At 38.3% G+C, this 23,113-nt stretch overlaps 2 protein-coding genes across 12 annotated transcripts in view; one reads left to right on the top strand and one right to left on the bottom strand.

The window, feature by feature from the left end:
• The first annotated feature begins 7 nt into the window (after nucleotides 1–7).
• Nucleotides 8–22,850, top strand: NDUFAF7 (NADH:ubiquinone oxidoreductase complex assembly factor 7). 10 transcript variants are annotated; one of them, XM_067007787.1, is made up of 12 exons: nucleotides 8–121; nucleotides 429–592; nucleotides 4,492–4,572; nucleotides 5,536–5,646; nucleotides 9,511–9,724; nucleotides 10,570–10,628; nucleotides 11,318–11,428; nucleotides 14,025–14,111; nucleotides 15,439–15,612; nucleotides 16,142–16,433; nucleotides 21,319–21,369; nucleotides 22,701–22,850. In XM_067007787.1, the coding sequence occupies exons 1-10, from the start codon at nucleotides 70–72 to the stop codon at nucleotides 16,355–16,357; spliced, it is 1,269 nt and encodes a 422-aa protein (XP_066863888.1). In that variant the 5' UTR covers nucleotides 8–69; the 3' UTR covers nucleotides 16,358–16,433; nucleotides 21,319–21,369; nucleotides 22,701–22,850. The 10 variants fall into 10 exon arrangements, with proteins under 10 accessions (XP_066863888.1, XP_066863886.1, XP_066863895.1 ...); XM_067007785.1 differs by having other exon boundaries at nucleotides 13,968–14,111; XM_067007794.1 differs by lacking the exon at nucleotides 15,439–15,612.
• PRKD3 (protein kinase D3) overlaps nucleotides 21,287–23,113 on the bottom strand; it is an 87,136-nt gene continuing 85,309 nt past the window's right edge. For both annotated transcript variants that reach the window (XM_067007783.1, XM_059078256.2), the window contains one exon: nucleotides 21,287–22,962. In XM_067007783.1, coding sequence (XP_066863884.1) covers nucleotides 22,789–22,962 — 174 coding nt within the window. In that variant the 3' untranslated portion in view covers nucleotides 21,287–22,788. The remainder of the gene's footprint in view (nucleotides 22,963–23,113) is intronic.

The raw sequence follows: 23,113 nt of genomic DNA, 5'->3' as shown, positions 1-23,113 counted from the left end.
TCCCCCGGAAATAGGAGCATTCCCCACCTACGGGCGGCTGGCGGCTAGCAACTGCGTGCGGAGTCCGGGATGAGCGTCTTGGCTGCGTCAGGCGCTGGGCGGCTGTGCGCCGTGCGCGCGGGTAAGCATTTGCGGTGCCAGACTCCCGTTGCCGTGGAAATCGCCCGGGGCACCTTCTCCAGTTGAGGGGGCTCCGGGGCGGTCTGGGCTGCAGCCTGGAGTCTAGCGTCAGACACGAAACGGCTGTGTGGTCGTGGGCCAAGCGCGTGCCTGCTGCGCCCTTTGGTCGTGCTGAGGGCCCGAAACCGCTTTCCTGTATTTGGCCGAGGTGAAGGGTTGACGAAGCCGCTTTGAAATGACTCCAGCTGCTGTGCACATGCCAATACTAAGGTTTCTAATGAATGCCGTTTAATGTGTGTTTTCTACAGTCCTTCCTTGTCTTTGGAGAGGAAAGTACTTCAGCTCCGGGAATGAGCCGGCAGAAAACAACCCGGTGACCCCTATGCTGCGGCATCTTATGTACAAAATCAAGTCTACTGGTCCCATTACCGTGGCCGAGTACATGAAGGAGGTCTTGACCAACCCAGCCAAGGTATGGGTCGGGGGAGCCCGGGGACCAGGCCCGCTCTAGCTGCGCTGCGAGGTGTGAACCAGGGGGATATGCTCAGAGAGGACCCCGAAGGTCCTCAGCCCTGGCAGTTGCCTTCCAATGGAAGAGCCACGCTCGAAGACCTGGGGACAGATAAATGAGTCTGTCAATTGGTCAGGGCTGGGTCAAGTCAGCGGCAGTGGCTTTAAAGAGAGGACACAAAAACCAAAAACAAAAAAAAATAAAGGGAGGACAAGTTACAAAGATGTTCAGGGAACGATGTAACCGATTGGATTTATGAGATGAAGGAAGGATGACTTCCCTACCTGGGTTTATGGTAGATACTAGAGTTATTTTTCAGGAAGAAGGGAATTCAGGAGGAGCTAGAGGTAGGAAAGAGTTCAGTCCGAACTCTTTGAAGTGTTTGTGGGACTCAGGTGGAAATGTCCAATAGGCAACAGGAAATACGAATTTAGTGCCTGGAAAGCTGTGTTGGGATGGCATCAGCAGGCACTGGAAGCGTATTCCATTGAGAATGGAAGGTCTGGGTGTTTACGTTCTAGCATTAGGCATGGTCACAGGTTTTTGATGTTCATTTCCTTGTCTGCTCTGCAAAGTCAGTTGGTGAAAGCCTGTGGTCCTTTTATTTTAGAATGTTTCACCTTTTGTTGGGTTGAAATATGAGATCTGTGGAATCCTGGGGTTCGTTTGGCCTTTTGCTGTTGGATATAGTAGAGTGACTCAGGGTCCAGAGGTTTAGTAAAGGAAGAGATCCTTTAACGCAGTATTACCGTGTACCAAAAGTTCAGATAAGGAGAAGCTTTAAAGCAAACATCTCTGGGTTAGAGTTGAGGTCCACTCATCATTTATCCATTTATTGAGGCGCCATATGTACCAAACACTGTCTCACGCTCTGGGAACACTGCAGTGGACAATGGAGCATGGCGCTTATGTTCGAGTGAGATAATGAACCATAAACAAGGAAACAGATAATTAAGTTCATTGTGGATTGTTGTAAGTGCTTCTGAGGGAGGAAAAAACAAACAAACAAACTAAACTGGGTTAATAGGGATTGAAAGCAAACACTATAGTGGGAATAGGGACTGTAGAAGTCCCTTAGGTAGGTGGTTGGGGAAGGCCAGTACATCGGAGCTGAGGCTTGAAGGCTGGGGATTGGGCCAGCCTGGCAAAAGTCTGGGAGAAGTGGGTTCCCAGCAGAGGATCCAGAAGCACAAGGTTTGTAAGCTGGGAAATGCTTTGGTACACAAAGAAGAGAAGGGCACCAGTGTGGCTGCAGGGCAGTGACTGGCAGGTGGGAGGGTTTGATGGTGAGGAAAGTAGTATGAGATGAGTTTGGAGAGGAGCCAGTTCATGCAGTGCTTTTATGAAATTTAAATTTTTGTGTTAGTGCAATGGGAAACCTTTAGGAGGTGCATTCATGTACATTGTGTTGGCAGTGACATCAGGTGGAGATAGTAAGTGAGCCGTTGGCCATAAGAGTCTGGAGTTCGTGAGAAAGATTGGGCATGCATATACAAATTTGGTCATCATCAGTATACAGATGACGTTAAAATCAAAAGGAACCAGCGAGAGTATACTTAGAGAAGAGAAGGTTTTTCAGGAGTAAGGCTTGAGGTAACTCAGATTTAAAGTAGGGGTTCTTAACCTAGGGATCCTTGAATAGAAATCAGGGGGGTTGTAGACGTGGATGGGAATAAAAATTACACTTTTATTTTCATTAACCTCTAACTGAAGTTTAGTGTTTCTCTGATTATGAACATAGGCGACAACCAGTACCATCAGCAATACTCTGATTTTAGTGTCAGTGGAAATCACTGACATTGTCATATCACAGCAGAGTGATCATGATATCTCAAAATACTATTGTACTTCTCTGTACTTCAAAACTTCATTATTTATTAGAACTTCAGCTCCATTTTGCTTTTTAATACACTTATAAAGGTGTATATATATTACTATATCACAAATTTATTTTTAAAATATTTGATAAGTATTTTTCTTTTTTTATAAATTTATTTATTTATGTTTGGCTGTGTTGGGTCTTCGTTGCTGCATGCAGGCTTTCTCTAGTTGCGGCGAGCGGGGGCTACTCTTTGTTGCAGTGTGCGGGCTTCTCATTGCAGTGGCTTCTCTTGTTGCATAGCACGGGCTCTAGGCGTGCGGGCTTCAGTAGTTGCGGCTCGCAGGCACTAGAGTGCAGGCTCAGTAGTTGTGGCACACGGGCTTAGTTGCTCCGCAGCATGTGGGATCTTCCTGGACCAGGGCTCGAACCCGTGTCCCTTGTGTTGGCAGGCAGATTCTTAACCACAGCACCACCAGGGAACCCTGATAAGTATTTTTCAGTATTTAGTCCTGTGTGTTTTAAGTCCTGTGCATTTAAAAACATTCTGTGAAGGGTCTGTAGTGTTCATTAGACTGCCAAAGTGGTTCGTTTCTCACACACACACACACACACACACACACACCCCACCCCACCCCACCCCTGAAATACTTTCTTATGAAGGGAAAGAGAAAGGCTAGAGGGGAGATGCTGTATGGAGTGAAAAAATGTTTTTAAAGATGGAAGTGACTTAATTAAATATCTAATGCTGAGGGGGAAAAGTTGAAACTGTAAGAGAAAGCTGTGATAGAAAGATCTTGGCCCATGAGGGTTATGTGAGGAATGGTGATTGAGCCAGAGCACAGGGTTAAGTCTGGAAAAGAGCAGAAGGTGTAGGCGTTTCATCCTTTGAGTCCCGAGGAAAGAATGGGAACAGTGGAGGCTGGATGGGGTCAGGAACCTGAGGAAGTCTATTTAATAACATTCTTTAATTCCTGTGTGGGCGGGAGCCCAGGTCACCTGCTGAGAGTCAGCTGGTAGAAGAAGGGGCTCGAAGGGCATAGGGAAATTTTAAACAATTCTTGAGTGTTTCTTGAAGGCTAGACACTATGCTAAAACTTGGGATATGAAGGTAAATAAGAAATAGTCCCGTCCCCCAAATGACTAATCTTTCTGGTGAAGAATTTAGATATATAAAGAAATAAGTTTAGAAAAAGAGGCATGTGGTTTCACCTGATGTTGGAGGGCTGGAGGAGGAGGTCAGAGAAGGTGGCATTTGAGGAGATTCAGACTTACTGAGTAATCTGATGGCCAGGGAGAGATGGGAAAGGAGAAAGGAGAACATTTGCGATGGCGAGGATGTATGGCCAGGCAGGGCAAATTAAAAACAAAACAAAAACAAAGAAAAAATAAACTTTTTATTGAGATATAACATTCACATAGAAAAATGCATAAATCACATTTATACAGCTTCATGAATTTTGACAAAGTGAACACTCCCGTGTCACCAGCACCCAGGTCAAGAAGCAGCCTCAAGAGCAGGCAGGGTTGATCTGAAACACAGTGGGAGAGGTTGGGCGAGGGGCTTGCAGGGCAGCCAGGGTCTTCGTGTGGAGGCAGGAGAGGGAGGGCAGCTGTGCAGTGTGGAGAGGGGCCCTGCTTGGCTTCTGCCTTTGTAGTCAAGGAGTGATTGTTGTTCTACCAGTTCAGCAAAATGACTGTTACTTTGTAAAATTTAAGTAAAGATGCTGTTTATTTTGATTATTTAGAAGAGAGAACTTACTTATGAAATAACTTGTTTATCTCATTGTATACATTATGTGAGATTTTGGAGGGGATTTTTAAAAAGCTTATTTGAGGGCTTCCCTGGTGGCGCAGTGGTTGAGAATCCGCCTGCCAATGCAGGGGAGACGGGTTCGTGCCCCGGTCTGGGAAGATCCCACATGCTGCGGAAGAGGCCACAACAGTGAGAGGCCCGCGTACCGCAAAAAAAATAAAAAAATAAAATAAAAAGCTTATTTGAAAATTAATTTGTTTTCTCCATTTTTTTCCTTTTACATAGGGCTATTATGTGAACCGTGACATGCTAGGAGAAAAAGGAGATTTCATTACTTCACCTGAAATAAGTCAGATCTTTGGGGAGGTAATATCCAACATAAACTCTAGAAGAAACTAATTATCAAACATTTGAGAATAGATCAAGTAGTAGTATTCTACAGTTGTGTTTTACAGCTTTGTTTTTGGTGATTCATCAAGTTTTAATTTTTTAGTGGTTTATATACTGAAGAAATAGAGAGTAATAGAGGTATTGAGGACATTTGAAAGATTTATACTTTACTGTAGAAAAGGAAATGTAGAGATACAGAGGACAGAAGGAAAGAAAAAGAAAAGAAATGGAAGAAAAGGTGTTGGAAAAGAGGAGAACCAGATGAAAAAATGAGAATGGAAAGATGAAGAGAGACAACAGGCAAGGTGAAGAAGAAGGTTGAGAGTTCTCTCAAGAAGGAAGAGAGAAAAGATAAAAAATACTGAGGAATTAGTGGAATCAAAATGCACGCTATAGCCTATACCCTTATTTAGCTGTATTTACAGTAGAAGTCTCCTTAAGAACTTTGTTTTCAGGAATTCTAGTTCATTTATTTCCATATATAACCTTTGATCAATTTAGAAATAGAAAATAGTACACAAGAGGAAGAAAAATCTAGGCATTAAAAAATATTAATTATGACTTAAAGCCATGTAATTATTGAAATTACATGAATATGAAGAAATGGCAGAATCATATTTCATATGTCTGTTTGCTTTTAAATACTAGTACCTTTTGGTAAGTGATATCTTCTTATCTGTGTCATTGGACCTTTTATAGTAGAGGCTGCCTTTTAACTAGGTGTTTTTTTCCGTTATTAAGCTTCCTAAGTGGTGTCTGTTGTACTGTAGTCCCAGTGAAGTTCCTTTGTGCGTGAACATATATTAACATGTTAAATAACGTGTATGGTTGTTAGGAAACATTTTGCCTTCCGGTGTAAAGTCTATTTACATAGAGTTTTATATTGTGGTATACTTTTATGCTTTATAAAGCTTGAATGTAGTTCTTTCCTTGTCACAGCTCCTAGGGATATGGTTTATCAGTGAATGGATAGCCACTGGAAAAAATGCAGCTTTCCAACTGGTAGAACTGGGCCCAGGCAGGGGTACCCTCTTGGGAGATATTTTGAGGGTAAGTAATAAAAGAATGTCTTAAAGTCTCATGTACCTGACTCTTGTTACCTTTGACTGAGTTTGAAAACTTTGTTGATTTCCTTGGTTTTCAGTCTTATCTCCTTAATCTCATATTTCTCAGCTAAAATGTAATGTCAAAATAATATAATGAATCATTACTTATTATCTGTTATTAATCTTAAAAAGTGGGGGTGAGGGCTTCCCTGGTGGCGCAGTGTTTGAAAGTCTACCTGCCGATGCAGGGGACACGGGTTCGTGCCCCGGTCCGGAAGATCCCACATGCCACAGAGTGGCTGGGCCCGTGAGCCATGGCCGCTGAGCCTGCGCATCCGGAGCCTGTGCTCCGCAAAGGGAGAGGCCACAACGGTGAGAGGCCCGCGTACCACCAAAAAAAAAAAAAAAAAAAAAATGGGGGTGAGGGGAGAATGTAAAAGCTAAAAGTATAAAACATTGAGAAGATATTATGGGAGAATATTCATCTTCTGAGTAGGGAGGAGTTGTTTTTGTTTTTTGCGGTACGCGGTACGTGTCCCCTGCATCGGCAGGTAGACTTTCAAACACTGCGCCACCAGGGAAGCCCATGAGTAGGGAGTTTTTTACATTATATAAAAAGCAAAAGCCATAAAGGAAAAGATTAATAATTTCAAATACATTAAAATTAAGAACTTTTTTATTCTTTAAAGAAACTAGGAACATGTTGTTCTTCAAATACACCATAAAGAAAGTGACAAGACAAAACACAAGGTGGGAGGAGTTATTTGTAACACATATAACTAACAAAGAACTGGTAGTTAGAACACATAAAGAACTTTCTTTTTAATAGATTTATTTTATTTTTTATATTTTGGCTGCGTTGGGTCTTCTGTTGCTGTGCACGCTTTCACTAGTTGCGGCGAGCTGGGACTACTCTTCGTTGTGGTGTGAGGGCTTCTCATTGCGGTGGCTTCTCCTGTTGCAGAGCATGGGCTCTAGGCTCGCAGGCTCAGTAGTTGTGGCACACGGGCTTAGTTGGTCTGCGGCATGTGGGATTTTCCTGGACTAGGGCTCGAACCTGTCTCCCGTGCATTGGCAGGCGGATTCTTAACCACTGCGCCACCAGGGAAGCCCCGAAGATCTCCTTTAAATCCGTAAGAAGGTGACAGATAACTCAGAAAAGTCATGCCAAAGATGTGAACAGGCCTGTCATAAAAGAGGAAATCCATGTGGCTAATGAAAACAAAAAGATGCTCAGACTCATTGGTAGTCAGGGAAATGAAAATTAAAATCACAGTGAGTAACCACTGTAGCCTCAAAATTAGAAAGTCTGACAACACCAAGGTTGTCAGACCTTGGTTGGTGAGGATGGGGAGCAAGGGCAGCTCTCACGTACTGCTTTTAAGTATATTTTGGTAAAACCCATGTGAATAGCTACTGGGCATTATCTACTAACATCAAAGTTACTTACATTGTATGTTCCAAAATAAATTGTGAGTTTATTTTGTGTGTACCTGACAAATCAGTTTAAAAAAAAAAGAATATTCAATTTAAAGAAATTTAAATTTCTTGATGCTATATGATTTCTGCTTGAAATTAAGAATTGAAGGATTTTTTTTTTCAAAGAAAATTTACAAATATCTGACAAATAAGAATCCTTATTATAGTGTATGTTTTTGGTGGTGGGGGTAACCCACTGCTTTATGTTTCCAGGGCTCTCTTTTGTATCTTTTTAAATTGGCAAAGTCATCTGAATATAAACTATTTAATAAGATTCTCAAACAATATTTTGTTTCAAGAACTTTAAAAATTAAGCCCAAAGCTCTTTTTTTCTTAAAAATATTTTTTTAATTGAAGTATAGTTGATTTACAATGTTTCAGGTGTACAGCAAAGTGATTATATATATATTTTCAGATTATTTTCCATTATAGATTATTATAAGATATTGAATATAGTTTCTTGAGCTATACAGTAGGTCCTTGTTGTTTATTTTATATATAGTAGTTTTTATTTGTTAATCCCAAATTCCTAATCCCTGTCCCCCATAATCCATTCTTTATGCTTGTCTTTTGGAAAGAAAATGGTTGGCTTTATCATTCTCCTGCATAAACATCTTTGGCAGCTACCCTCTTCTCAGTACAAGATGTTCCCGACCAGACTTGTTTCTGTGCTCTACCTTAAACTCCGTGCTCCAGACTATACCCACAGCTCTTAAAATATCTAAAGGATGCTTCCCTAGATCAAGTCCTGAGAACTCTTAAAAAGCCAAAGAATTTAAAGGAATGTAAAGAAAATAGCCAAAGGTGTAATTACAGACTTTTAATTTTTGATCATATTTCTGAAGGATTTTTCTCTTGGGAAGAAGTTTTTCCATGTATAGTTTTATCTCAGAACTAAATTCGGAAAAGTTGTCTTGTCCTAGTCAGTCTGTACCTGCATATTCAGGTCTCAAAAGTAGGCAAATCACCAGTGAGTATTAAATTCAAATGAAAAAAATACTGATGTACTTTATGCAATTGGCATTGAATTTTTAGCATTAAAATATTGATAAAACATTAGTATATTCCTTTTTTTCTCATGTTTACAGTAGCAAAAATGTGTGGCTAAGAAGAAATTGAAAATGGGAAAGAATCTCAGAGTTAAACTGTCAAGTAATTAGTGCCATTCAAATCTGATTTCTTGTGGATACAGTCTGATCATCTCAGGGGTGAGATTATTTTGAAGGCATAGCAGCTTTTTCTTTTTCTTTTTTTATTTTTTTCAAGCTATTGCCACAGCCTCCTGCTGCCCAAATCACTTGAGATACAGCAGTTTGACTTTCCACATCACTTTCTAGGGCCCTACTTGCTGTATCAGTGGCTAGTCAATGATCTTCTTTGGGATACTCTCTTCATAGCAGCTTTTTATTTTATTTTTAGAAAATTTTTATTTATTTATTTATTTTTGGCTGTTCGTTTCTGTGCGAGGGCTTTCTCTAGTTGCGGCAAGCGGGGGCCACTTTTCATCGCGGTGCGCGGGCCTCTCACTATCGTGGCCTTTCTTGTTGCGGAGCACAGGCTCCAGACGCGCAGGCTCAGTAATTGTGGCTCATGGGCCTAATTGCTCCGCGGCATGTGGGATCTTCGCAGACCAGGGCTCGAACCTGTGTCCCCAGCATTAGCAGGCAGATTCTCAACCACTGCGCCACCAGGGAAGCCCCCATAGCAGCTTTTTAAAATCAAGCCTAGCTCTTTACCCATGAACTTGCTGTGTGGCCCCAGGTGTGATGTGTATAATAATTTTCAGGTCTTATAAGTAATAAATCTGTTGTTTCAAAGTTAAAAAAAAATCAAGGCACATTTTATTTCTTTGGTCTTTTTTTAGACTCACTAATCTGAATCGTTTGTTTGTTTGTTTGTTTGTTTTTGTGGTACGTGGGCTGGCCTCTCCCGTTGGGGAGCACAGGCTCCGGACGCACAGGCTCTGCGGCCATGGCTCACGGGCCCAGCCGCTCCGCGGCATGTGGGATCTTCCCGGACCGGGGCATGAACCCGTGTCCCCTGCATCGGCAGGCAGACTCTCAACCACTGCGCCACCAGGGAAGCCCTGAATCATTGTTTTTATTGGATGCTAAAGCTTTTATTTTCATTTGTTAGTCATAATTCTAATTTTTATCGGTAAGAAACCAAATTGTACTGTGTACTATGTACTGTTCATTTCTTACATGGACTACGTTTAATAACTCCAGTAGGTTATGATTCTCATAGACTGCTGGAGAGTGACTTGTGTGAGGTTCTCTGAAACCAATTATTACTTTTGCTGTGACATGAGCAAATTATTGAGGTAAATGGTTAGAAAACCTAAAATCTACTCAACAAGGTTTTGCCAGTTTCTTCTTTTTATATTTAGGTGTTCAGTCAGCTTGCATCTGTGCTGAAAAACTGTGACATTTCAATACATCTGGTAGAGGTGAGCCAAAAATTAAGTGAGATTCAAGCATTAACTTTGACTGAAGAGAAGGTCCTATTAGAGCGAAATGCTGGATCCCCAGTATATATGAAAGGTGTCACTAAGTCTGGAATTCCAATTTCCTGGTACCGAGATCTGCAAGATGTTCCAAAAGGTAATTATTTTACACTGATCGCAACCCCTCACCGTAGTGATAGGTGACCACAACCTTGTAGAGCAATGTAGTAGATTGAGTTAGGGCTGCCAAGTCCCTTACCTATAGAGAACAGCATTGTGTTAGAAAATAATTTCATGTAGTGTTGCAAAAGCCAAAGCAGACAAAAACAAACAACAACAAAACAAAACAAAACAAAAAAACACCAAAGCAAACCAAAACCAAAATATGGATCTCCGTTGTACTTTTTATTTTTTCCCTACCCCTCAGATAGTACTGATAATGAAGTAGCCCAAGGCAGTGGGGCCCAAAGGAAGCAGTGTTAGTAGATGAGTTTACTTTAATTATCTCATCTTTTGATCATCCTTACTTGCCTAAAGGCAAGCAAGGGGTGGTGAGAGAATCCCTTCACTCCTCAAGAATGATATATTGGTGAGCCCCAGCTCAAACCTAAAGTGGTGGTCTGACCTTGGCCAAGGCACCACAGCCATTCCTGGCCTTAACCATCTTGGATGATTTTAGGAAATTCAAATCCTCTTCCAGCTAACAAATTTGAGTTCTGATTTCTTTTGGGCTTGGTGATGAATAAAACATTAAACTGATAACTGGGATATTTCAGCTCTCTGACCCTCTATGTGGAAAATGGGAATAGTAATAATTGTTCCTGTGTATGTTCTACACAGTAGGTTTGCCATGAAGAGGTGGGTGATTCTGTGGAAGTTAATTATGGAAGCATCACAAGTTCCATTACGAAGAACTATGCATTTTCTATTTGTTAATGTTCAAAACAAACAATTTATTGCCTTTAAAATGCTGAAATGTTAATTTTTTTCTTCTGTTTTTAGAGTACAGCTTTTATCTTGCACATGAATTTTTCGATGTTCTTCCTGTGCATAAGTTTCAGGTATTGATGGGAAAGAAGTCACATTTATAATTGAATAACAAAGGGCCTTATGTTGTAAGAATAAACATTTATGGTGTTTAATTATTACTTGTTGAAGTTAGCTATATTTGGAAGTTTGATGAATATAATTGAAAGGCAAAAGTGAAATATTAAGAATTCTTAATTCTTAGGATATTAAGGATTCTTAATTCTTCTGGGACAAAGATGTATGAGAATGTAAGATAGTAAATGACTATAGTGCAATGAAGGATTATTTTTTAGCAAATATTTTTAAATTCCAAAAATTAAAAATTTTCTTCATTCTTTCTGTGAGGAGATTTAAGATTTGGTGGTAATGCACATGTACTGGTAGCTTGTAGGGCTAAGAGTATATATTATTATGTAGTAATTTGTTGGCAGAACCTTCTGATTAGTCCTCCTAAGTCTGTTTTCCATTTTGGGGGTACTTTCCATGTTGCTTATTTCCTCCTCCATTTCTTATCTAAACAGCATTTTAATAGTTTGCATCTATCATTCTACTCATACTGTTCAAAGGAAATGAAGTAATGCCTTTAAATAATTTAAGTGGTAAAGTGCTCTGTAAATGTTAGTTATCTATCTTATATATGATAAGAGGAGAAAAGTTATTTTGGTAGAGGCAATTGTGAGAACTTGCAAAATTTTGTTTTTATGTGTTATTTTGTGTTTAGAAAACACCACGCGGATGGCGAGAAGTACTCATTGATATTGATCCACAGGTTTCTGATAAACTGAGATTTGTTTTGGCGCCTTGTGCCACCCCAGCAGAAGCCTTCATACAAGTAGGAATAATTTTTTTTTCTTAGTTTATTGCCAACCAAATCTTCAGTCTTATTTTCTGAGTTAGTATTTTAGAGCTCCTTGTAACATGAAAGGTGCTTTTTATTAATAGTGAAAATGCACAGGATTTAGAGTCAGGAGACTGGGTTCAAATCATTTCTTAGCTGTGTGACATTAATGTAATAAGAAAGTAAGTGATTACTCAGCAAGTCCCTGTCTCTGTTTACCTCAGTCCTCTATCAAATGGTGACAATATTGTCTACTTGACAGGAAGTTATGTATCTGTGAAAACAATGTAGTACAGTAACAATAACAATATTTATTGAATATTTTGTATGTATTACTTTTTTTTTAAAATTTATTTTTGGCTGCACTGGGTCTTCATTGATGTGCTCCAGCTTTCTCTAGTTGCAGCGAATGGTGGCTCCTCTTCGTTGCGGTGCGCAGGCTTCTCATTGCGGTGGCTTCTCTTGTTGCAGAGCACAGGGTTTAGGTGCGCGGGCTTCAGTAGTTGTGGCATGCAGGCTCAGTAGTTGTGGCTCGTGGGCTCTAGAGCACAGGCTCAGTAGTTGTGGCACACAGGCTTAGTTGCTCTGCAGCATGTGGGATCTTCCCGGACCCGGGCTTGAACCCATGTCCCCTGTGTTGGCACGTGGATTCTTAACCACTGCACCACCGGGGAAGCCCTTATTACTCTATTTTCTCATTTAACTCTCAAAACTATTATTAGGTAAGTTTTATTATCACTCTCTTTGGGCTACTGTTAGAGCATTCCTTTTTTCTCATGCTTCCACCCAAATTAAAATTTGATTACTTCTTCTTTCTATTGTCCTCAAGGGATAATTGCGAGAGCCTATGTATCTTCAGTTTGAGTTTAAACGTTCAAAAAACCTGTACTTCTCAGGAATGTTTGGGCTTTAGATTGCCTGTTTTATTACCTTTTTTTTGAGCTCAGAAAAAGATGATTTCTACTTTCTGGACTATAACTAAGAATTTCTGCCTTAGAAGTTATCAATTTTAAAAGCAGAAGAGCTTTTAAACGTAAACCTCTGAATTAAGTTTTCATTGCAAAGCATAAGTTTAAAATATCAGCCTAAGTGCTTGTGAGCATTTCTGCTTTCTCATACTCTGGCTAATTTTACCTGAGTGAGAAGCAAATTCATAAAGCTACTGAGAGCTAACTTACCCCGAGAGTTTATTGTTTTTAGGTCTTCACTTGAACAGTGTACACTTATGAGAAAGGGAGTGATGATTTCCCTCTCATTTGGATGGAGCAAATGGTAATGGAATCTCTTGAAGAGCAGTCTAGGATATTAAGAATGTCATCATGGAATGCTGAGTCGTGTCATCTTATGCCTGAAGCAGCTGACCCCATGGTTTATATAGTCAAACCACAGTAATTTATTTAATAGCACTGGAGGCTTAGTGGTTTATTATTTCATTTAATTCTCACAATAAGCCTAGTATATGAAATAGACTGTGAAAGGTTAAGTAACTTGTCTCTAGTAAGCAGTAGATGAGGTGAGACTCAAGGGCTGAGTCTGCCTGACTCTGTACCTCTTAGACCTGTGCCATTATAGGCAGAGACATCAGAGCAGGTCAGTACTTCACTTGTAATAGGTGTTAGGAGGGAGCAAAAGTTAATGTACGTTTGCACAATGAGGAAAAATTTTTTTCATTATCACAGGAATTAGTGAAATTTCATATCTGCTGGTCCAGTTGGCAAGAATTACTATTTATTGTCAATACACGTTTTAAGCTAGTATGTACTTCTTGAGGACCCTTAGTTAATAGTTGAACATCTTGGGAAATTAGGGTTTCAGGTACATTGACACTAGTTTATAAGCCGGTATTGCTAGATATGGGGCATGTCGTTGGGGTACCTTTTCCTGCAAAAGGCGGCAAATATACTTGCTTTAATAGGGTCTGTTTTGTTATATTGGATTTATATCATTTGTTCTACCAGCACAAATTTTTAGTGTCTCTTACGTGTCAGACACTGTTCTAGGCAGACAAAAATTCCTTTTCCATCCTTTCAACCCAGTGGAGTATATTTATATGAATTATGATACAGAAGTAAAATCACCATAAATAAAATGATACTGTTCTTAGCCATTTGGAGGGTTGAGAGGGGCATATGCCATTTTATAAAAGGCATTAAAATTAAAATATCTTTGTAAACTGAATGGATAACATCGGAGAACCAAGGAATTCTGTGTAATAGAAAGGATGTCATGTGAAAAGTTGAGTGTAGACAACATATTCATATTGAGAAGGAATTTTTTTTATTTAAAAAAAGTTATTTATTTATTTTTTTAAACAATTTTTTTGTCTGTGCTACATGTGGGACTTTAGTTCCCCGACCAGAGATCGAACACGCGCCCCCTGCAGTGGAAGCGTGGTGTTCCAACCACTGGACCACCAGGGAAGCCCTGAGAAGGAATTTATTTTTATTGTAACTAAGAAATGCTCATTGTAGAAAAACCCTAAGGAAACAGGTCTTTTGAATGATGTATTTTGATTCCACTGTTCCCTTACTAGTGTGATGAAACAAGGGATCACGTGGAAGTGTGTCCTGATGCTGGTGTTATTATTCAGGAACTTTCTCAACGCATTTCACTAACTGGAGGTGCTGCCCTGATTGCTGATTATGGTCATGATGGAACTAAGACAGATACCTTCAGAGTATGTATAATTCAGTCACATGATTTATCAGAATTTAACTGGTACAATTTACTTACAGTTGTCATTTATTAGGTTTGACGCTCATTGAAGATCTTTATCTTATTTTGGTTTCTACAGTGCTTAGCACTGTTGTATTACATTATTTTATAATTAATCCATGTTATTATAATTACCCTTAACTGTCCACCTCTCTTTTGAACAGGGTCTGGATTGTCTGCATTATTCCTTAAATTGCAGAACCTAGGTTTGCACAGATCCTAGTAAGCAGCTGAATAATTCAAATTGAAAGATTTTCTTAAAAGTTTTTAAAAATTTCCCCTCCTTCATTTAAAAAAACATTGTTACTTTCTATAGATTTGATCTAGCTACTGTAATCATTCAAACTTTTTCTGTCATATTTTCAACACGTTTTTTTCCTTTCCAGATGTATTGTTTTATCCTTCCTAAACATCCTTTCTTATGCTCTTGGAACAGGGGTCCCCAACCCCTGGGCCTCAGACCATTAGTGGTCCTTGGCCTGTTAGGAACGGGGCCGCACAGCAGGAGGCGAGGGGCGGGCAAGTGAGCGAAGCCTCGTCTGCTGCTCCCAGTCGCTCCCATTACCACATGAACCATCCCCCAAATTGTCTTCCACGAAAGCGGTCCCTGGTGCCAAAAAGGGTGGGGACTGCTGTCTTGGAATATGATCAATTCTGTTCAGTATGCTTTAATTAAAGTATACTGAAATACATTTAACTAGATGTTATTAAGTCATTTTCTAGATTGGTGTTTCTCAATTTCTAACTTTATATTTTTTTAAAGAAAAACCTGGAGAGTTTTTTTTTTTCTTTAAGCACTGATTCTCTAGGCTTATCTCCAGGATTCTGATTTGCTAGGTCTGGGTAGAGTCCAGTAACATGTTCTCAGGTGATTTTTTTTTTTTAATAATTTTTATTGGAGTATAGTTGCTTTGCTCTCAGGTGATTCTGATGCATATAGTTGATGGATATACTTTGTAAAACACCATCTAGGTTCTGGTAACCTGAATTCATCTGGAGAATTCTCTCTTCTACTTCTTCACCATGGGCATTAATGAAAATTTTAAACAACTGTCAAAGGCAGCAGCATCTTCAGGCACTATAACATAGCACTTTATAGTGGGTTTTCCACATAGCATCTCATTTGAAGAAAGGGTGCTATTTGGTAAGAGTTTGTAAACCACTGATTTAGGCTACATCTTCCTTTTTAACAGTTATGTAAAATGTACTAAAATGATAGCACTTCTTTAATCTTGATAATGATAATCATAAAAGTACAAAAACTCATCATTTAAAAAATTATGTTCAAGGGGTTTTGTGGCCACAGGCTTCATGATGTCTTAATTGCCCCGGGAACAGCAGACCTCACAGCTGACGTGGACTTCAGTTACTTGCGCAGAATGTCCCAGGGGAAAGTAGCTTCTCTGGGTCCAATAAAACAGCAAACATTTTTAAGAAATATGGGCATTGATGTCCGGCTGAAGGTAATGATTTATGTTATTTCACTGTTATTAAATATTTTAATTTCATACTATTTCAATAAATATTTTAAGTTCACTTGGCCTTAATGCTCTTGTCGTTAGTCAGATCCTTGGTGTTCCAGTCTTTTCAGTAGTATAGGGTTCAGTGTAACCAGACAACCTGGGGGTGGAGCAGCCTGGTAAGTTTCATGCATCTCTCCTGAGGTAAAATGAAGACTTCCAAAGAACATTCACGTTTGTTAAGAAAACTTGACCGCCTGTATGAGTATGAATTTTACAACTGTTTTGAAGACGTCTTAACCCTTCAGTGTAGATCAAACCACCTGGGAATATTTGCTAAACATACAAATCCATAGGTTTGGGTCACAGCAACCTGTGTCTTTAATAAACACACCATGATTCTAAGGTAGATGATCAGAAATTACATTTTAAGCACTGTTTTATTGAATAGCTAATAGTCATTAGTATTGCTGCAAATAACTAGGAATCCTTTCTCCTGGTTATTTTCACTAAGAAATCTTTTTCTTTTCAGGTTCTTTTAGATAAAGCAGATGAGCCATCACTGAGGCAGCAGTTACTTCAGGGCTATGATATGTTAATGAATCCTACGAAGATGGGAGAAAGATTTAACTTTTTTGCCTTGATACCTCATCAGAGACTTCATGGTAGAAATCATCAGATGAATGCATGTCAGTCAAAACCCTCTCCATCACCTGTAGCTGGGTTTGGTGAACTTGTTTGGCGGTGATACTTCAGTTTGGACTTTTTACTCCCAAGTTGGCCTAAGAAACTAGAATAAAGGGAACACATTTTATATATCACAGGTAAAATAAGTATTAAAATATTTTATCTCTTCACAGCCAATAAAAATAGCCCATACAGTACAACTGAAAATTGATCTTTTAAGATTGTGTTTGATTCTTGGTACAAACGTGTGTTCTCAATTTAATGAAACTTATTATTGGGTTTCCTCTAATTAATAAAGCTAGTTGCTGTATTTTTATTTTAAAACGTAAACATGAATTCTGATTGGTTTTGTAACTGGAAACAACTGGCCATTCACAGGACTGATTAAATAGAACTATCCATATATTTTTTAAATGAGGTAGAGTAGTATGTTCTGATATAGAAAGATTGCTAAGATTTAGTAAGTGAAAAAGTAGCGTGTAAAATGTTTTGGAGTTATGATTCCATTTTTGTTGGAGAAAAGCTACATTTAAAGAAATGCTTAGAAGTAATTTCACAGCAATTAAAACACTAAATGCAGACTGGTTGTTTTCTGTTCAGTGATATTTACTTGTATATAAAAAGTAAGGAAAGGATGCCCAATAATCACTAGTTATTAAAGGGACTGTCTTCTCCATTGTATATTCTTTCCTCCTTTGTCATAGATTAATTGACCATAGGTGCGTGAGTTTATTTCTGGGCTCTCTGTTGCGTTCCACTGATCTGTGTGTCTGTTTTTGTGCCAATATGCTGTTTTGATAATTGCAGCTTTGTAGTAAAGTCTGAAGTCAGGGAGCATGATACCATAAGCATTGTTCTTTTTTCTCAAGATTGCTTTGGGAATTTGGGTCTTTTGTGGTTCCATATAAATTTTAGGATTATTTGTTCTAGTTTTGTGAAAAATGTCATGGGTATTTTGATGGGGATTGCATTAAATCTGTAGATTGCTTTTGGGTAGTATTGATATTTTAACAATGTTAATTCTTCCAATTCAAGAACATAGGATATATTTCCATTTGTGTCATCTTCAGATTCCTTCCTCAGTGTTTTATAGTTGTCACAGTATAGGTCTTCCACCTTCTTGGTTGTTTATTCCTAGATATTTTATTCTTTTTGATGCAACTTTAAATGGGATTGTTTTCTGGCTTTCTCTTTCTGATAGTTCATTATTAGTGGATAGAAAAGCAACAGGGCTTCCCTGGTGGCGCAGTGGTTGAGAGTCCGCCTGCCAATGCAGGGGACATGGGTTCGTGCCCCAGTCTGGAAGGATCCTACATGCCACAGAGTGGCTGGGCCCGTGAGCCATGGCCGCTGAGCCTGTGCATCCGGAGACTGTGCTCTGCAACAGGAGAGGCCACAGCAGTGAGAGGGCCGCATACCACAAAAAAAAGAAAAAGCAAAGCAACAGATTTCTGTGTATTAATGTTGTATCCTGCAACTTTACTGATTTCATTTGTTCTAACAGTTTTTTGGTGGAGACTTTAGGGTTTTCTATATACAGTATCATGTCATATGCAAATAGACAATTTTATTTTTTCCCTTCCAATTTGGATTTTAGAGGGAAGATTTTCAGCTTTTCCCTATTGAGTGTGGTTAAGTGGCCTTTATTATGTTGAGATGTTCCCTCTATATCAACTTTGTTGAGAGTTTTTATCATGAATGACTGTTGAATTTTGTCAGATGCTTCTTCTGTCTCTTTTGAGATGATCATGTGATTTTTATCCTTTTGTTAATGTAGTGGGTCACACTGATTGATTTGCAAATATTGAACTATCCTTGTGTCCCTGGAATACATCCCACTTGGTCATGGTATGTGATCTTTTTAAATATATTGTTGGATTCAGTTTGCTAACTTAGGATTTTTTGCATCTATATTCATCAGAGATACTGGACTGTAATTTTCTTTTGTAGAGTCTTTATCTGGTTTTGGTACTAGGGTAATGGTGGTCTTGTAGAATGAATTTAGGAGCATTCCGTTCTCTTCAGTTTTTGGAATAGTTTGAGAAGGATAGGTATTAGCTTTTCTTAGTATGTTTAGAATTCCCCTGTGAAGCCTGAACTTTGGTTTGCTGGGAGGTTTTTTATTAATTACAAATTCAATTTCATTACTAATGACTGGTTTGAACTGTTCAGATTGTCTGTTTCTTAACTCAGTCTTGGCAGGTTGTATGTTTCTAGAAATTTTTCCATTTCTTGTAGGTTGTCCACTTTTTTTTTTTTTTTTTTGCTGTACGCGGGCCTCTCACTGTTGTGGCCTCTCCCGTTGCGGAGCACGGGCTCCAGACGCGCAGGCTCACTGGCCCAGCCGCTCCGCGGCATGTGGGATCTTCCTGGACCGGGGAACGAACCCATATCCCCTGCCTCGGCAGGCGGACTCTCAACCACTGCGCCACCAGGGAAGCCCTAGGTTGTCCACTTTGTTGGCATATAATTTTTGTAGTATTCTCTTTTTTTTTTTTGTATCTCAGTAGTACAGTTGTTTTTCCTTTTTCTTATTTTGTTTATTTGGGTCCTCTCTTTTTTCTCCTTGATGAGCCTGGCTAAAGGTTTATCAATTTTGTAAAAAGGTTTATCAATTTTGTTTATCTTTTCAAAAAACCAGCTAAAGGTTTATCAATTTTGTAAAAAGGTTTATCAATTTTGTTTATCTTTTCAAAAAACCAGCTCTTGGTTTCATTGATGCTTTCTGTTGTTTTTTGGTCTCTATTTTATTTCCTCTCATAATTATTATTTCCTTCTATCTACTAACTTTGGGCTTTGTTTGTTCTTCTTTTTCTAATTCCTTTAGACAGTAGGTTAGGTGATTTGAAATTTTTCTTCTTTTTTGAGGTAGGCCTTATATTGCTGTGAACTTAAATAATCACTATTAAATTTCCCAATCTGGTTTGAGGGGTGGGAAAAGACTTACTTTTTTATTTGTGCTCCTTTTTGGTATTTGAATTTTTTACCATATGCTTCTGTGAATGTTATAATTAAAATTAGATTTAAAAAATTTTAAAGTCACAGTAAAACCAATAAACCTAACAGGTACTTAAAATATGACTTAGAATAAATCCACACTGCTTACGAGGAAAATTTTCTAAATTGAGTTAATTCTCTCATTTTCAGATAATTGTCAAGATTTAGTTCTATAAGTTCTCATTTTTTGGTTCAAAAAACTTTTATTAATAGCAGACATATGGACTTTCTGAAGAACTGTTATATTAGCAACACAAATTTGTGAAATTAAAGGAAAAGAATACTAGCTATACGTCTTGAATTTATAGCTTAACTATATTGGAAATTCATTGGCACAGTGATGAATGGTTATTTCTTACTGCTTCTTTGGCTTCACTGAGAACAGGACTAGCATTCTGTATCTCACGCTAAATTAAAGGAAGATGGAGGCCTTATTTTTCAGATGCTGCTCAACTTTGGGCCATTCCCGGCGACCCTTAAAGACTTGGTTGGAGAATTTTTAGAAGATGAAAATGCCCATAGTTGGCTCTTCCCAATTATTTAATAGTTTTTATGATTAAGGGGAAAGAGGCAATGCTTCTTAAAACCTATACATGTACTTTGGTATTAGGTATTTAACTTAAGTCTTTTGGCAGTTGCAGTAGTGGAATATTTGATGGTAGTTTCTGAAAAACCTAAAATTATTCCAAACTTTCATTCCAAGAAATGAGACCTTGAGGTTATTACCTCAAATTTTGTATAAAATTGTAATAATGAGTTGTTTTTTATTTTAGATTAAAAAAAATCTGTGTTCTTAAATATAGCATTAGTTTCATTTACAAATACTATTTCCAAAACAGTTCTATTACCAAAGCCTGGGAAAAGAACACAACCAAATAAAATATTTTTCTTTGGATACCTCTACTAGAGATAGGCTCAGGTTTTCACGTGGAAAAGTATGGTGATATGGAAATACATTTTATTATCAAGCTTCTTTGAGGATATTTACAAAAAGTGGGATGTAATAAAAAATAAAAATGTACTAAACAGTGTCATTATAGACTACTTTGTACATTATCAAATGTTTCTAACAATTATTTCTTATACAAACACAATGCTTCAAGACAAAAAAAGGTTATGCAGGTTATACAGTAACTGGAGAAATTACTCAACTCCAAATTATCTGACAGTGCCTTTACAGTTTTTTTTTTTTAGAAAACTTAGGCATTCAACAACAAAAACAAAGAGAGTGCAATTAATTTCATGGCTTGTAAAAGTTTGAGTATATAAGTATAGCAAACAAACGTCATTCCAGTTAATTATCATCTTACGCAGTAAAACCACAATAGGGTGCCTAGTGACTCAAAATTACTTCATTTTAGCACACTGATATAAACACTTTAGAGAAATTTGGGGAAGTTATCCTCTATCACAGGGAAAATACACTTCCCAGAGGTTTTGCAAAATTAATTTGGTTTAATTTATACACTTCTCAGAGGTTTTACAAAATTAATTTGGTTTAATTTCTTAAACTCCTGTCTGACAATGAAATACTGAGACATTGTGGAGTGTCTCCTGGAGATATTTAGGGGTAGGCAGTATAGTAAAATGGTTAGGAGGGGTAAGAAGGATTCTGGAGCCACAATGCCTGGGTTCAAACCCACATCCTAACTGTGACCTTCAGCAGCTAGTTACTTAATTTCCCTGTGCCTCAGTTTCCTTATCTGTGAGATGGAGTTCATGTGCACTTACCTCATGGCTGTTGGTGAGGGTAAAACATGTAAAGAGCTCAGAAAAGAGGAGCACTGTGTGTTTCCTTCCATTCTCTCAAGGATATTTTTAGTCCTAGATAAGGCAGTAGCTTCAGGATCTCTAAGGGCCCTCTCAGTCTTAGTCTGTTCACAAGAAGAACATTCTTTTCCTTTGCTACCTCAAATTCTGTGAGCAGTGATAGTTAACACTTTTATAACTTTTAGCTTAAAAACATCTGATCTTCACAACACTGTGAGGAAGGTACAGGCAAGAATTATAATCTTTATTTTATAGATTGAGGAACTCAAGGCTCAGACAGATTGTCACCTGCCGAGGCCAACACAGGTAAATTAAAGAACGGAGCCAGATTTTTTGGCTCCACGTTGTTTGCTCTTTTTGGAGGGGAAAAAAGTTTACAATGATTACTGAGGAATCAAAAAATGAAAAGTCCCTAGATTTTTAGTAAGTGAGTGGTCCCACCAGATCTTTAACTTTTTTGGGGGAAAACTGTTAGTAACTTTTAAAAAGCTATGAAAAAGTCTAACCTCTTAAATATGATATCTGGGTAGAAAAAAATGTCTTTAGCTGGCTGCTGAAGCTGCAGTGTTAAAAAAAAAATACTTATTTCATTCTTTCATTTGCTCAGCTGATAATATAGCCGTACTCTTATACACTTCATGCTCCACCCCATCCATTCCCTCAAACTGCTTAAAATATAATTGGTTTTAAAACATTCCAGATATCTGTAAAGCCTTCCAATAAGCTAAGGGAAGAACAAAAGGATACTGTTATTCTTTCCTGTAGCATTAACTGACTCTGCACTGGCCTACTTTTAGCATATATTTAATTTTCTTCCTCAAATTATTCAACCCTATGTAAAGATAAATTGTGTACTTAGAGTTCAGATCTATACCTATTAAATGTTGGAATCCAATTGTGGCATCACAACGGCGTCAGTGGGAATGTGAATATTTAGCAGCAGAGTTGAGCTATAAGAAGACATACGTAACAGCACTGAGACCAGCAGTTCCTACTCCTGGTTTTGTACATCAGTTGTCCCGAATGACTGTAGGGGCTGATGCAACATATCAATACTTACAAAAGGTGATAACTTAATTTTCATGTTCCAAAGAGCATATTCAGAATTTCAACTCCAAAAGGGTTAGGGATCACTGTTTTGGAGTCTTGACTCTGACCTAAAAAAGAAAGGTAAAACAGTCCAGCACTCCCTTTCCAGGAGTCTAGGAAAAACCCCTCAATGCCTCTATGGTCAGTTAAACAAATGTTTAAAGTCTATAGGAAATGGCATGCTGGTAGCCTCTCAGTTACCACATAAATGCACATCTGTTTAGTAATCAACCTTGTAACTCTTGTATGATTTGGTCAAGCTATGCAATAACTGGACTCTAGCTTGCCGTTTTCTCCTTTTTAAAAAAATAATGTTAATAATAGGAAAGGGAAGATAAATTAAGTGCCACTATTGTACTAAAATGAACGATTAGGAAAAATACAAAAATCAGTTATTGCTTATGCTGTAAAAATTTATGAAAAGCTTTATCTTGGGTTCCATTATGTGTTATTACTCAGTTTCCCCTCTTGTACCTACTCAATATGAACTACAGTATTGGTGTCACTGATTCCTTATCATATTTCCTCATGTCTTTGTATCCTTTCAGATGACAGCCTACAAAGAACAACAGTTATGCAGCAAAATACCAGTCCATAACATGAAATCCTTCCTTATTGAAGTTAGCTCAATAATAATTAAGGATCCTCTTCCATGTCATCTGGATTGGGAGCCATAATGAAGTGCTTTGGGTATACAAGGTTGTGTGTATATGCATGTATTTCCCAGCGGGCATCGTCACTTTCGTGTGTAATGTAACGTTCACCAATGCGAGTTTCAAATTCTCTAAGGTCAAGCCAAGTCTGATAGTCCTAGGGAAAAAAAAAAGATTATCAACCATAAAAGAAACAATCTTGTCAACCTTTTTTTTTTTTTTTTGCTCAGCACCCTAGTCATAGAATTGACAACCCCTACCTCCTAAATACTTGCTCTACAGTAAGTTCATTTGTAATATTTTAAGTT

The sequence above is a fragment of the Kogia breviceps genome, chromosome 11, assembly GCF_026419965.1.
Source record: "Kogia breviceps isolate mKogBre1 chromosome 11, mKogBre1 haplotype 1, whole genome shotgun sequence".
Lineage (NCBI taxonomy): Eukaryota > Metazoa > Chordata > Mammalia > Artiodactyla > Physeteridae > Kogia > Kogia breviceps.
This window is presented reverse-complemented; position numbering and strand designations above follow the sequence as displayed.

Excerpts from the sequence above, each read along its gene's own strand:
- NDUFAF7 (XM_067007784.1), top strand. The coding sequence starts at position 70 with ATGAGCGTCTTGGCTGCGTCAGGCGCTGGGCGGCTGTGCGCCGTGCGC. Across the intron at positions 593-4,491 it reads TCTTGACCAACCCAGCCAAG|GGCTATTATGTGAACCGTGA; the intron begins GTATGGGTCGGG and ends CCTTTTACATAG. Across the intron at positions 9,725-10,569 it reads TCTGCAAGATGTTCCAAAAG|AGTACAGCTTTTATCTTGCA; the intron begins GTAATTATTTTA and ends TTCTGTTTTTAG.